At 37.1% G+C, this 15,362-nt stretch overlaps 1 protein-coding gene across 1 annotated transcript; it reads right to left on the reverse strand.

Annotated features, from left to right (window-relative positions):
- Positions 1–1,390: 1,390 nt before the first annotated feature.
- Positions 1,391–13,897, reverse strand: LOC117333487. Its single transcript, XM_033892798.1, has 3 exons — positions 13,496–13,897; positions 10,586–10,801; positions 1,391–3,502 (listed from the first exon to the last, which is right to left on the reverse strand). Exons 1-3 carry the CDS (start codon positions 13,878–13,880, stop codon positions 2,835–2,837), a joined length of 1,269 nt encoding a protein of 422 aa, XP_033748689.1. The 5' UTR covers positions 13,881–13,897; the 3' UTR covers positions 1,391–2,834.
- Between the last annotated feature and the right edge of the window lie 1,465 nt (positions 13,898–15,362).

Here is a 15,362-nt window from a genome sequence, read left to right on the forward strand (position 1 = left end):
GTGATTTTTTAGGAAAAATTGACAAATGGACAATATACACCATGTCATACCATAAGCTAACTAGAGGTCCATGGGTCTTAATGTTCGCCTGAGTTCTGAAGTATTTCAGTTAAGATGTCGAGAAATAATGGGGCCACTGAGAGGCGCTATCTTACATGTATTAGTGTTATCACTGGGAGTTAGTCGGGGCCAACATACCATCAGATTATAACCCTACGCTGATCAGGTCAATCAAGTTAGAATGAATGCCAATGGAAGTGATAGTCAAAAATATGACTTCCCTTTATATCTTGTGGCAAAGATTACACCCCTCCCCAAAGGCTGTGGTGGCATAGTGGTTAAGGTTCTCTGACACAGTATCACGAGCCCTCCACTACTGGGTTGCAAGTTTGAAACCCACGTGGGGCAGTTGCCTGGTACTGACTAGTACTGTAGGCCGATCCTGTTTCTCGCGTACTCTGGCGTTTCTTCACCTCAAAAACCTGACGCGGTCTTAAATGACCCTGGTTGTTAATAGGACGTTCAACAAAACAAGAAACCCAAGGGCCTGAACGGTCAACTGACTCTAAATTAAATACCTTTATACTATTGTAGTATGCATTCTCTTTAGCGAGTATAGTGGCACTGTTGGCCTTGGTGGCTATCTTGGAATTTGGATCAAACAGAAAAATAACAACACTTGATCAAGACTATCTCAGGATATTTTCTGGTAAGTTAGAGCTGAATACCACTGGTGGAATTTGGGAAGAAATTTGAAATAGGTGTTGTTCAGGAAAACCATGATTGCGCAAAATGTTACAAAATGGCTACCATTGCTGCCATGTCAAAGTTTTTACAAGGCCGAAAAATAACAACACTTTGTTGGCTCTCCTTCCTTAACATCCTCACCAATTTCCAGCTCAATGGCACCAGTAGAACTGGATAAGAAGTTTAAAATGTGTTTTTCAAGATGGTTGCCATGGTGGCCATCTTGGATTTCTGACCAACCTGAAAAATAACAACATTTGGTCAGGACCATCTCAAGGTCATTTCAGGCAAGTTTCAGATCAATCCCACTATTGGAATTCGAGAAGAAGTTTGAAATGTGAAAAGTTTATGCACGGCGGAGGGCGAAAGCATGATGACTATAGGTCATCCTGACCCATTGGGTCAGATGACCTAATAAACCAAATAAAATTTCATTGAAATAGGTTCAGGGGTTTCTGAGAAGAAGTTGAAAATGAAAATTGTTTACAATGCACAACACCAGACAAAAGGTGATGGCAAAAGGTTAATTTAGACTTGTCTCAGGTGACCTAAAAATGAAAGTTAATTCATCCTTGTGAATAGGTCTAGATATGTCCCTGTTATCAAACGATATATATCATTGGATAAAACAACAAGCACAAAGTTGATAGTAATGGCCACAGTATTTGTTTATTATTTATCCAAGGGGCATCACTTTCTGCCCACACAAAAAAAAATGAAAGAAAAAATGCAACAATAAGCTTCCATTCTACAAAGCTATGCATGAGGAATATCCAATGATCAACCAATAGACTTATAGTACACATGTATATTTCACTTATATATGAATAAATTATAATGACTTTTCACTGATGTCAGCAAAGTCCAACCTAGCAAAGTCCTTTCATTAGGGCATCATCAACTGCCCAACTGGCATCAAAATCATTAAGACATATCAGGCACATACATATTATTTCAACTGCTCAATAACAAAGTGGCCCAATGACCCAATATTTGGCATGCTGGAGTGAAGGGCTACCAATTTAAAATGAATGATCTTGATTTTGATCAACATTCAATGTCAAGGCCCAATGACCTTATATTGGACCTGTAGTATCCCTGGGTGAAGAACTATCAAGTCTGTTCAATGAATAACCTTAAGTGAGTGACTTTCAAGGTCACAGGGAATGAAAACCCTGTGACCTTGATTGTAGTTCAAACTTGATAGTCTGTCACACCTGCATGCTACAGGCCCAATATAAGGGCTCTGGCATATGGGTTCCTTAGATTATTGTGACAAAGTAATTTTCAATATTTTTGCATATTTGACTCCTGTGACTATGAATTTAGGTCAATGTTTTTCATTTGAGCTACAGGTCCAATATCAGGTCTCTGTGTTTCTCAGATATTGTGAAGAAGGTTATTATTCTAAATACTTTGCATTGTGAATTGGCTTATTTTGAAATTTGACCCCTGTGACCTATATAGAATGTACGTAGGTCAGGGTCATTCATTACAACAAATTTGGTAGCCCTTTTACATCCACATGCTACAGGACCAATATATGGTTTCTAGGCATTTTAGTTATTGAGAATATTTTTAAATGGTAAAATTGATGCTGGTCCGGTGATAGCCGTACAACTAGACGGATCCTGGATGCCACACCATGGAATAAGCTCACTTGCCCTTTTAATTTGAAAGGTAGGCTAAAAACTGCACTTCTTTTACCGTGACCTTAAGGAAGCTGTGGTGCCCAGTGGTTAAGGTGTCCCGACACTTTATCATTAGCTCTTCACCTCTGGGTCAAAAGTTCAAAACCCACATTGCCTGGTACTGACCATAGGCCAGTGGTTTTTCTCCGGGTTCTCCGACATTCCTCCACCTCCAATCAACCACACCAATCAGAGATGAGCCAATGGGTATACGTAGCACACTGCATATTGGTTTTATGTGATGCAAGTATACTACAAGATATTGTCAACTGTTTAAAATATCGATAGCCTAGACAAAACATTCAATATAAATTAAAGTTTCCTTATATCCACATATACAGTAGCTACATGTATATACACTATACTTAACACACAGGTAATAGTATATTTCCTGATTTAGTTGTTTTTTCGGTGTTTCATCTGTATGTATGACAAATCCCAGGGACTTGAATCGGATGTCTGTAAAACAAATTTTGCTTTTGCTTTTGTCTCTTTGTAATACTGCAGATGTCCTTTTAAATCTTCGTGTAATCCTGACTTTTGTAGATTTGCCTCGGATGCCAGATTTTTCTTGGTTAAAACAGTGAAATTCAAGAAAAGCCAGATGATAATTATAGTTACAGGCTCTAGTTGCTCGAAGTCACCCCAAGTCCATAGTTTTAATTCCTTATCAATGTGCAACAAGCAGTCATTTTCAGGGTCATATAGGCAGATAGACACATGATCTGATGTTACTCCAAAAGTTGGAATCAGGAAATTTGATAATGTGCTCCTATTCCTGTTAACTTGAGCAAATCCATTTGTAATGGTTTTGGCTAAAAGTTGCTGGAATGTATTCCCACTGAAGAGATCAATTTCACATTTACTACTGCTTTCAAATTCCACACAATTTTCACATTCTTGATCCATTTCTACCTTTTTTCTTTTACTTTGAGGTTCATTGTCATTTTCATCATCATCTTCATCCTCCTCCTCACCATTGTCAGTTGGTTCCTTGCCAATCGCCACAGCAACAGTATCATTCACCATGATATCCACTCTGCCATGCCATGTTCCTCGTGTTCCTACATAGTAATTATAAAAATGCAAATTAACTACAAGCCAAGGTCATTCATATAAAATCAGGTAGCATGTAAAATCAATCATATTTCATCGAATGAGGAGGAAACTTTAATTTTTTTTTACAAGTGCAAATGATGTCAATAACGGTGTGGTGTAGGAACACATTTTTTGTCAGTTTATCATTTATGAGTAGGTGTTTCATCATTCAGAAAAATGATAATTTTACATTTTTAGTCCTGTGTGGGCAAGGACCTTCTAAAGTACACATCTTCAAAACAGCCTGGGACAGAGATTGTCATTTGTGGATTTGTGATTTTAAAGAAAGCTTGTTTGAAACATCCCCCTACGGTAACCGTGTTCATCCTAATGATCAAAGCAGTAATTATATGTTATACAAATATATCAATGGTGTCTGTGCAATAGTCCAGAATATTTGACCCCAGGTACTTGTAATCAACTGCTCTATTGCACGAGGCCGAGAACATTGATCAATTACCAGTACCGAGGGTCAAATATTCTGGACTATTGCACAGACACCCATGATATACTTGCTTTATCACATAATCACTTCAAGATCGAGGCCCATAGGCCTTAAAGGTCACCTGAGCTTTGAAATATTTGTCAATTTGACCCTTTTTGACCCCACCCATCAGCCCATGGGTGTCAGTCAGACCAACATTTGCATACCACTGCTTTCCAAAACTGCTTAATCTAACCAAGTTAGAATTAATTCCAAAAGAAATTCACAAAATGATAATCAAAAATGTTAGCTCCTTATATAAATATAAAGTAAAGTAAAGTTTACCCCCTCCCTAGTGGCAAATGTGAGACCCCAGGGTCATGAAATTCACAATTTTGATAAAGCACTTATATAATTTAAGACCCTTCCATATATGAAGAGTATTTGATTCTACCCTATTGGGTTTTGAGAAGACAACTGCTGAAATTTCAGTCAATTTGACACTTTTTGGCCCCACCCATAAGCCCCTGGGTGTCAGTCAGGGCCAACATGTGCATACCATCAAAGTGTCATCCCATCCTGCTAAATTTAACCAAGTAAGAATTAATTTCAGTAGAAATCCAACAAATAATAGTCAAAAATGTAATTTCCCTATATAAACTATAGCAAAGTTTAGCCCCTCCCCTGGGGCAGACATGATACCTCATGGTCATGAAATAATTTTGGTAAAGCATCCATAAGTATGTAATATATGACCCTTCAATTTATAAAGTGTAAATTTGGTTCTACCGTATCTGGGTATTTTTGCTCCGCCTCTCAGTCCCCTTGTGGGTGGCGTGGGGACCATATATTCAGAATTTAGGTTGACCCTTTAGCCATAGATGGTTTCTCCAACATTTCATTGAAATTCGTTTAGGGGTTTCTGAGAAGAAGTCAAAAATATAAACTGTTTAATGATGCATGATGTTCACCGCTTGGAGGACAAAATGAGATTAGAAAAGGTCATCTCAAGTGACCTATAAGTTGGGAATTTCCCAGGTGGGGGTTCTGTTCCCTGTTGCCTCTAAATATCAAGGTTACTGTCTTTAGCGTACCTTTTTGCTCTTAATATTAATAATATATGCCATAAAGAGATTTGTTTTTAATTTGCTATATTTCTATTATTGGGCCCTACCCCTCTGGTCTATATAGGTATCCAGATCAACTTTATACAAAATTGGTTTCCCTCCAAGGCCACCCAAGGATGTTTCATGCCAAATATGGACCAAATCTTTCAATCCTACAACAGAAGGATTTTAAAGAAACACAGTGTAGATATATTTCCAGTATTGGGCCCCACACCTCAGGTCTTCATGGAGCATGATCATGACCCCCTATTTATACAAAATTGGAACCCCTTCACCCAAGGATGCTTCAAACCAAACAAGGACCAAATCCTTTCATTCCTATGAAAGAAGGATTTAAAAGACTTTACTATATTTCCCTGTATTGCACCCCACCCAACAGGCCAATGTGGAACCAGACCCAACATCGATGATTGTTTTCAAAACCGGAACAGCACGTTGTACTTTCATTTTTATTAAGAGAGAACGGGAGTTCTATGTCATTTTACTCTGAACTCCAATTTCTTACCAATGATCCCATTTAACCATAATTTATAGCAAAAATATCAATTGAAATTGAAAAAATAAAAGACTATTTTGTTGAAATGGTGTAAAAAATGAAGCAACGAAACTACGCGTAGTAAAGTTACTATCAAAACAAAATGGTGGCAAGCTCTGCTACAGAGGAAAAAGGCCTATTCAATCCTAAGGTGATAGAAAAGAAATGTAATATTTTCCAAGGATTTTGTAACAAATAAACTAACTGATTATTAATCAGAAATCGATTGGTTCACACTAACCGTTAATGTCCGATCATCGATGTTCAATCTTAACCGATTCCCAAAACTTACTATAGGTCAAGTCATGTTTCCTTAAAAATTTAGTTGAGCTTCATCCTAACAACTTGTCAGCTAAATTGTTAACAGGATTTAACCATTTTTGACCCCTGTGACCTTGAATATTTAGGTCAAGATAATTTCTTTTCACAAAATTTGTGTGGATCCATCCCAGGAAGCTATCAGAAAAATATGACTCTTGCACAAAAGATGGGTTGACGATGGACGCGGCAACAGAGCATAATTAGTTTACTTGCCCCTAACCTTAGCCCAAATCATCAATATAATAAGAAATCAAAGTACTGAAAGTACTGAAGACACAAACGATAACAAATTATTTTAACTGCTTTTGTTTAGTGGGGACATGGTCAACTTTGTATGGAACATCACCAATACCTGATTAGGACTAGGACAAAATATTGGCAAGAAAAGAAATTCATATCTACTTTTGATTGCAAGTGCGTCTTGGCAGCTAATTGTCAGAATAGGTACTCAGGTAATCTTATTTGACATCTTCAATGGGTTAATGTATACGTAGTTGTAGATGTAATATGAAGGTCCTAGATTACCTGTAAAATTGATGAGGTCTTTCTTTTCAAACTTTTGAGGATCCCATGCCTATAAGCGCTTCACAAATTATCATTATCATTAGCCATTGAAAAGATATTTATACATTTGATGTAGCGCCCAATCTAGCTACCAGCTTTTAGATAAGAGAGAGCTCAGGTTAAAAACACTTGTGTGATTGTTTTAGGATTGTATCGTGTGTGTGAGCCCTGGTTTGAATGGTGTTATGTCAAGGTTTTGAACGATATTTTGTGGCAGATTGTTCTATCCCTTCAGTACCTTCTGTAAAATAGCGATAACAAACTTCAATTGTCAAAATACAATATGGCTGCCTGTCGGCCATGTTGTTTTCCGATTGGTCTCAAAATGCAATATGCATAACTAATGTAAGCACCAAGAGGAACGTACATATGAAATTTGAGAAAGATCAATTCAGTGCTTTCTGAGAAATAGCAATAACAAACTTCAATTGTCAAAACCCAAGATGGCTGCCTGTCGGCCATATTGTTTTCCGATTGGTCTCAAAATGCAATATGCATAACCACCCACCAAGGGGAACCTACATATCAAATTTGAGAAAGATCCCTTCAGCACTTTCTGAGAAATAGCGATAACAAACTTCAATTGTCCAAATCCAAGATGGCTGCCTGTCGGCCATGTTGTTTTCCGATTAGTCTCAAAATGCAATATGCATAACTAGGCACCGAGGGGAACCTCCTTATGAAATTTGAAAAAGATCCCGTCAATACTTTCTGAGAAATAGTGATAACAAACTTCAATTGACAAAATCCAAGATGGCTGCCTGTCGGCCTTATTGTTTTCAGATTGGTCTCAAAATGCAATATGCATAACTAATGTTAGCACCAAGAGGAACCTACATATGAAATTTGAGAAAGATCAATTCAGTGCTTTCTGAGAAATAGCAATAACAAACTTCAATTGTCAAAACCTAAGATGGCTGCCTGTCGGCCATATTGTTTTCCGATTGGTCTCAAAATGCAATATGCATAACTAGAAACCAAGAGAAACCTATATATGAAATTTTAGAAGATCCCTTCAGTACTTTGAGAAATAGCGATAACAAGAATTGTTTACGGGTGGAGGGACGGACGGACCACGGACGCAGGGCGATTTGAATAGCCCACCATCTGATGATGGTGGGTTAAAAACACCTGGGTCTGATAAACAGACTCTGGAGGCGTAGAATGCGGATGTAGACAGGGCAGGGTATACCATAACGACGGGCACATTAAACTAAGCACTATATTCAAAACTTAGAACTACATGCTCATATCAGCTCAGACTTGAGACAGTTTCTTAATCGCTCATTAGAGTGAACATGATTTTCATATAGCACTCTACGTTATATGTTTACACTCCATACTGTGTAGCTACAAATAATCTATACAACAAAAACACATTCATTCACATGTACAGTTCAAATCAATTTGAAGTGGAATTTTGTTTTTCACTTATGTACATTGCATCAAATATTCTCCGCAATAGTATATGTACCACATACATAACTGTAACTGCATGATACATATATATATGTATGGTATATATATCATGTTAATTAATGTTAGTGAGATGTGAATGTAGCTATATGTATTGATATCATCGATTTCAAAATCAGGTTTTTTTTTAATCTGCAGCATCTGTCAGATGAAAATGTAGTTCGAATGCCCAAACTGGATGAACTGTACATGTAGTAGCATTCTTCAAAGTCCATTATGAATGCTTTTCATACAAATGTATTTCTTTCAATTGTTCATGTGTTTAAATTATTAGAACACTGAAGCAATTTTTTTTCCATAAAAATCGAAGTACTGCTTATCTTTAAAACTAAATTGGATATTGATAAGATAAATTTGCCAAAATGTTAAAAATCAAACCTTATTAAGTAGAATCTAAACAGTTGTAAATGGCTAAGCCCACTATTCTTAACAACAAAATCACTTATTTTGATTCTCTGTCAAATATAATCAGGTTACTTGAAGACTTTGTCAGAAAAGTTAACACATATATACATTATTAATAGTTGCTTTAATTAAATTAATCTGAATTTGAACATTAAACCGACTTAACAATTTAAATGAAAAAAATGTGTTTTCACCATTGACCATAATTGATAAGAAGAAAATAATTATTTTACTCAACCTATGATATAGTATGTAACAGCCATCAAGACAATACTATTATCTTTAGTCATGCCAAGTTATTTCACGATAGGATATATGCACAACACAAAAAAGTTTTACAAATTTTTGTTGTTTAGAAGAATAATGAACTTAGTAATTTTTGCTGTTCTTCTCAAATAATATGTACATGTACTAGTGTTGTAAAGAAAAAAAGATTAAATAAATTATTTGCATTGATTTATCAATACTTTACTGTGCATTAGTTTGAAGGTTAATTTAATTCAGAAGCTGAAATGATTTAAGACAGAAAAACCGCAGATGTAGGAATATAACATTTCCACTGCCTTTAAATATCTCTGGTTAAATTTAGCAATCAGTACATTTCCATTGTGTTTTCTAAAGAGTTACTGCCCTTTAACCGTCCCTGAAGCGTTCAAAACTCCACCAAACATAATAAAGGTCTATGTAGATGTACATCGTAGACCCCTTTCTTTTTTATAATATGGTTCAACTGTTATGTAATATTTCAAATGATAATGATAGATCATTTTCTATTTTTTTTAAACCATCACGAATATTAGAAAAAAAGAATCAGTCGCTATAATTAGAGATGAAATTTTCAGTGACGTCTACATCTGCATGCAGACAGCCACGTTAATGCGGTACGCGTTCTGTAAACGAAAAACTTCATGTGCATTATGTAGGATATAATCAATAGATCCGAAATCAATATTAATATTCACAAGTCCATTTGACATTTCGAAACCCTATTCAGTGAGAATTTATTTAACTTTTTATTTGCAAACATGCGTATGGTACTCGACTGCCGTTGTTGTGATATTGTCATAATGAATAGACAACTTTTTTTCTTTTGTAAAAAAACATCTATATAATCTAACCATCTGCAGACTACATCAATCACATGCAACTTAATATTTCAGTGAGAAAATGACAGTCAAAGTTGGGTTTGATCACCTACTCTTGCTTTTATTATTGTTTACATTACTGAAAGATGGCGGACAAAATCGGATGCTGGATGAGTGATTTTCAATGTACAAAATAACAACGATATTCCGACAAAACTTTACCAATATTATAACCCATTCAGTAACATGCCACCAAAAGAAAAAAACACATAGGCTAAATGTCGATGATGAAAGCGTGATGTTAGTAGATTTTTCTTCCGGGTCACAGGTAAGCAGCAATATGGCGCCAGCGAAAAGTCGATTGTATCATTCCGCGTTAAATCTAATGCGTTCAACGCGGAAAAATATTCTTACGTATCATCGACAGAACATACTTAAATTAAATACTTTGAAAACTATCTATTTGTGAGGTTCTGTTGTTTTGTCATATATCTAACGAAACTGCAGTGTTGCATTTGACTCCGTAAGTCACGGGACTATTTTTGTTTGCGATAGAATATGATTGTGAAGTGGCAGTGGAAGTTGTGTCAGAGCGAACGAAAATGCCAAAAAAAAAACCACATTGTCCTGTCAGCTTCTAAAATACAACAAAACAAAAGGTGATTTTTTTAAATAGCTGAACTTCACTGTATGTCATTTTTTATCGTGAAGTTAAACAAATATTTACTGCATAACATTACGGAGTTACTGTAAAGCAACGTTTAGATTGGCCAACAGCAGTATCCGCCAGAGCCCTCAAAAGCGCTGACATAGACTCAAACTTACGTTTGTGTCAACAAAACAAAAGATGATTTTTTTATAGATGAACTTTACTATATGTCATTTTTTATCATGAATATTTACGATATTTACAAATATTTACTGCATAGCATTACGGAGTTACTGTAAAGCAACGGTTAGATTGGCCAAGGCAGTATCCGCCAGAGGGCATCGTAGATTTTGTCAGCTACACCTCAAAAGCGCTGACATAGACTCAAACTTACGTTTGTGTCAAAAATGTTTTACAGCTTTTTCTCTCTCAATCAGAACTATGATATAAGTAGGATAGCTACCTATTGAAGTGTCTCCTCCACAAATATTGCTATTACAGCCACAGCAACAAGTTTTTGGGAGATTCTTTATATTTTCATCAATCTCATACGTTTTGTTTGGTACCAACTGGGAAAAAAGGTGATGGGCCAATCCAGTCATAATCTGTGTCTCCTTTGATGTAGTGCTCGGATCAGAGGCAATAAGTTTCCCGATGCCTCTTTCGTGACTTTTCTTATCTGGAAAACAAAACACAGGATTGCATATTGAAAGGTACAGCAGGTCATATATATCTAATTCAGAATTCAGGATTATAATAAAGATTTCTTAAATGACCACAGTCACTGATAGGAGGTTAAACAATACTAAGCCAAACAAATCAAGATTGAAGCAAAAATATTCAGCAAATTACAGTCCTTCACCAGATGTAAATTATATGCCATGAATGCACAGAGAATGAATTAGTGTTTGGAGCTAAATTTACTATTTGATTCAATATCTATATGAAAGTCGTTAAAAGAGTTTAGGCTATTCCACCCCTGTGACCTTGAATGTCAGTCAAGGTCATTCATTTGAACAAACTTGCCATAGGTAGCCCTTCACCTCAGCATGCTACAGACCCAATATAAAGTCCTTGGGCCTATTTGGTTATTGAGAGGAAGTGACTTTAAGATTTTAGTCTTTTTGATCCCATTGACCTTAAAAGATTCGGTCAACTTCATTCATTTGAACAAAATTGGTAGCCATTAATCCTAGCATATTATACGCCTAATATAAGGTCCCTGTGCCTCTTGGTTATTGAGGAGTTGTTTGAATTGAAAAGTTGACAAGGGCTAGACAACGGACGGATGACGAGCACCTCGCCACTGCCTAAACTCACCTGCCGAATAAAGAATTTAAAAAAATTTGCTACAATTCCACTATGGGGACGTCACCCCTTAAGCCACACCATCCATTTATATGAAATTTGTTTCACTTTACCCAGGAATGCTATACAGGCCAAAAATGGACAATTAATTTAACACAAAAACCAAAGCATGTATAAGGCGACGTCACCTGTGACTGATATGCAATAATAAAAGTACTGTAAATCTGATGTAAATTATACATGGCAATCTTCATAAATCAAGCAATAATCGTAATACTTTTTATTATTCACAAGTACATTTTTCAAAATTCATGTCCAATTCACAATCTGACCCCATAAACTCTCTACAGTACCATACAGGCTGATGGTGGTTGAACTTGTGGGGTCATATAGCCAGAAAGTGTGTTTACACATGGTTATATGGAGAGTGAATTCTTGTTTAAAGTCAACACATAATTGTGTGTCAACAAAATCTACCAGTCACACAATTTCCTACCAGTCAAAAACATCAGTACACATAGCTAGTCCCTATAAACCAGGGTCAGCGGTGGCCGAGTGGTTAAGGTGTCCCGACACTTTAACACTAGCCTTCCACCACTTGGTTGCGAGTTCGAAACCTACGTGGGGTAGTTGCCAGGTACTAGGCCGTAGGCCTGAGGTTTTTTCTCCTGGTACTCTGGCTTCCCTCCACCTCCAAAACCTGACACGTCCTTAAATGACCCTGGCTGTTAACAGGACGTTAAACAAACACAAACCAAACAAACCCTATAAACTTGCGTAAATTATTCAACATTACTATGGGAGCAATTTCACTACATAGTAGGGTACCGGTGTTTTTAATCCTATGCATCAATCTCAAAACCGTAGCTCATGCATGGTTTTAGTACCGAATCACCCAGCTGGAGTTTTCTCTGGCATCGACACCATGTCTGGTGTAGGCCGACCACAACCCTACACAATTTGCAATATGGCATGGGGCTAAACCATTGCTATGGGACTAAAATGGGTGTTTTGGGGGTAAATAATTAACTCATTTATCCATATATTTAAGGTGTTATGTTGCGCCCGATTTGATTTTATCTACACCATTGACCAAAATCTTTGTGACATCAACAGTGTCACAGAATTCCACATTTTCATATAGTAGTGCACACTGGCCCTACACTAGATATGGTTTCAGGGCCAGAGGAAACTTAGGTTACATATCGCCATCCTAGTACTTCAGCTACAATATGTTACTACTGGAATAGTGAAGCCTGGACTTCTACCCGACCTACATTCTCTTATATCGATTCCATTGTAACAGGAGGAGAAAATGTAGCAGCCAAACCGAAGTTCGAACTCGGGACCCTCCAAACTCTAGCAGACACTATACCACTGAGCTACCTGGTCGCCGATGATCGACCCAGTCTAAGCTCCGCTACACTCCTCCCTTCTTTTTTTCAAGTCTTCGCCCAGGAAGACCACAAGTTTGGATATCACCTTGCTAAGCATACTCCCAATGCTTTAAACAATATATATAAGCAAGCTTGCAAATTATGTAAGAGGAGAAGGAGAAAATGTAGCAGCCAGACCGGGGTTCCAACCCGGGACCCTCCAAACCCTAGACGGACACTCTACCACTAAGCTACCTGGTCGCCAATGATTGACCCAGTCAAGTTCTGCTACACTACTAACTTTCCTTTCTTTTCTCGTCAGCTGCATGTTTGTTTGTTTTTGTTTAACCAGCCTGGTTTAATGTCCTATTAACAGCCAGGGTCATTTAAGGACATGCCTGGTTCTGGAGGTGGAGGAAAGCCGGAGTACCAGGAGAAAAACCACAGACTTATGCACCTGACCCACTTGGGTTTCGAACTCGTCACCGAGAGAGGGATGGAGGGCTAGATCCGAGATAAAGTGTTGGGACACCTTAACCAATTGGCCCCTCAGCTGAAAGTATACGAACGCGAAACCTGTTAAATAAATTCATCAATAAAAATCTTGAAATCAGAAGCCTAAGACTTAGAACAGCCAGAAATAATTTAAGTCACATTGATAAGTCTAACGTTAACAGTTAGTTAATTACCACGCAGAAAGTTCAGCAACACCAGGAATGACTGACAAACATCAGAGTGATGGTCATTCTCGAAGATATCTACTCCATCCTTCTGAAATTCTTTGAGAATATTTGTATCTAAAATGTCCTCTATGTCCACCGCTTCACAGCTTGGAAGTTCAGTTACAAAACCACTCCTCAGTCTCACCATCGCAGCATGCGTTGTTTTAAGAGTGATATATGCTTCGCTGAAAGGGCTTCCATCTTCAGCATTACATTTATGTATTTCACAGTTAATGAAACGAATCACATTTAAATGTTTAAAAAATTGTTGAACGATTTTCTCCTCCTTTGACCCCCTGAATCCCAATGCAGCCTTTATGTCTGAAGTTTCAGCATCCGTATCCATGTTCATATTTACGCAGTTTCCTTCTAGACATGCGCAATCCATATCTCGATGATATAATTACAGCCCGGTAGATCCAAGTACCGCTCGGCAGCGCCTGGCAATGCCAGCTAAACGTCGGTACTACCCGGGGAATATGTATTGACCACTCGGGCTTTTTCGGCATAGCCGTATATTAGTCTTTTGTCCCCGGAAATGACGCGACAGGTGGCGTTACTGGTCAAGATGAAGTATGTGATTGGTCATCAATGTAGCGGTAAATGCATAATGCAGATAAAACGGAACAAAGATTGAGATTGAAAGTGGATGCATCTTTTCAAATGACACATTAATACAATTATATTCCTGATTGAAATGCAGTCGTATCCAGGCGCGTAGCTGCCTATACGCAAATACGCAGTTGCGTACACATCAGTTTTCAACAACAACAACAACAACAACAACAACAACAACAAACACAAAAAAAACCCAACAACAAACAAACAAAACAAAGAAAGAAAAACTCTGTTATTTATATGAGCTTATCTATACACAAACTATGAATGCTGTCCCTCGGTGATGGTTCTAGTCTAACCCACTAATCGATATAACTAGTAGTCATTACCCCTTATGATTACGTGGTAGGGAACGCAATCAATCGGTCGTTTAAAGTGGGACAAAGAAAAATCCGAAGACGTGTTTCTTTGGAAGAAATTTCAGCTCGCCCCGTAGGAACCATCGGCACCAGAAACAAGTCAAATTGGTACACCTGGGCCCAGTTGTTCAAAAGGTGATTAGCTTAATCACTTGATAAGTGAAAATTTCATTTCTCATTTGTTGCAAAGCCTTTCAGTATATCTTCTTTAAAGTATGCCAGTTGGAAGTTGGAATGTAGTGAATGAGCGAAATGTGAAAATTGGAGATAATATCTCATTTACATATTTAAATTGCTCATTTAAATATGATTCAAAATTTGGGCATAGTAACATTTAAATAAAATTTTCTGGGGTCTAATCTAGCCCACCATGCTCCCTTTGGTACCATTCCTATAAAGGACTACTTACAACCGGAAACCAGCGTGAAGTCTGATTTACATATTTGTTACTGTTAATCTTAAAATGAATTATAAAACATTAACCAAAAGAACAGATCCGGAGTTATATATGCGCATAGAGTACAAAATTTACTATTAGAATTTTCCTCACTACATGACAGTTGGTAAGATGCAGAAATGAATCAATACTTTTATAAGGAAATCGTTTGCTTTTGAAACGTTAGGTGAACGCTACTATATAATATGCTAAGGAATGTTATTGAATATAATGAAACACAGCTTTCTGAACGCAGATAGACACAGAAATCTAATTTTCAAATGTACAGATTTTGATATCATATATGTACCCTTTGTCTGATCTTCAATGAAATTAGTAAATTAATGTATTTTTAAATCACTAGGTTTGCACACCACCGCTGTCACAAATGTTTTGCCGTATATATCAAGGCTACTAAGTA

The sequence above is a fragment of the Pecten maximus genome, chromosome 8 (genome assembly GCF_902652985.1).
Source record: "Pecten maximus chromosome 8, xPecMax1.1, whole genome shotgun sequence".
In the NCBI taxonomy this organism is placed as follows: Eukaryota; Metazoa; Mollusca; class Bivalvia; order Pectinida; family Pectinidae; genus Pecten; species Pecten maximus.

What these genes read in the sequence shown, in the direction of transcription:
- LOC117333487 (XM_033892798.1), bottom strand. Translation starts at nt 13,880, where the DNA reads ATGAACATGGATACGGATGCTGAAACTTCAGACATAAAGGCTGCATTG. An exon ending in GTTGCTGAACTTTCTGCGTG is followed by an intron (nt 10,802 to 13,495) that starts GTAATTAACTAA and finishes TTTGTTTTCCAG; the next exon opens with ATAAGAAAAGTCACGAAAGA. An exon ending in TGGAGGAGACACTTCAATAG is followed by an intron (nt 3,503 to 10,585) that starts GTAGCTATCCTA and finishes ATTACTATGTAG; the next exon opens with GAACACGAGGAACATGGCAT.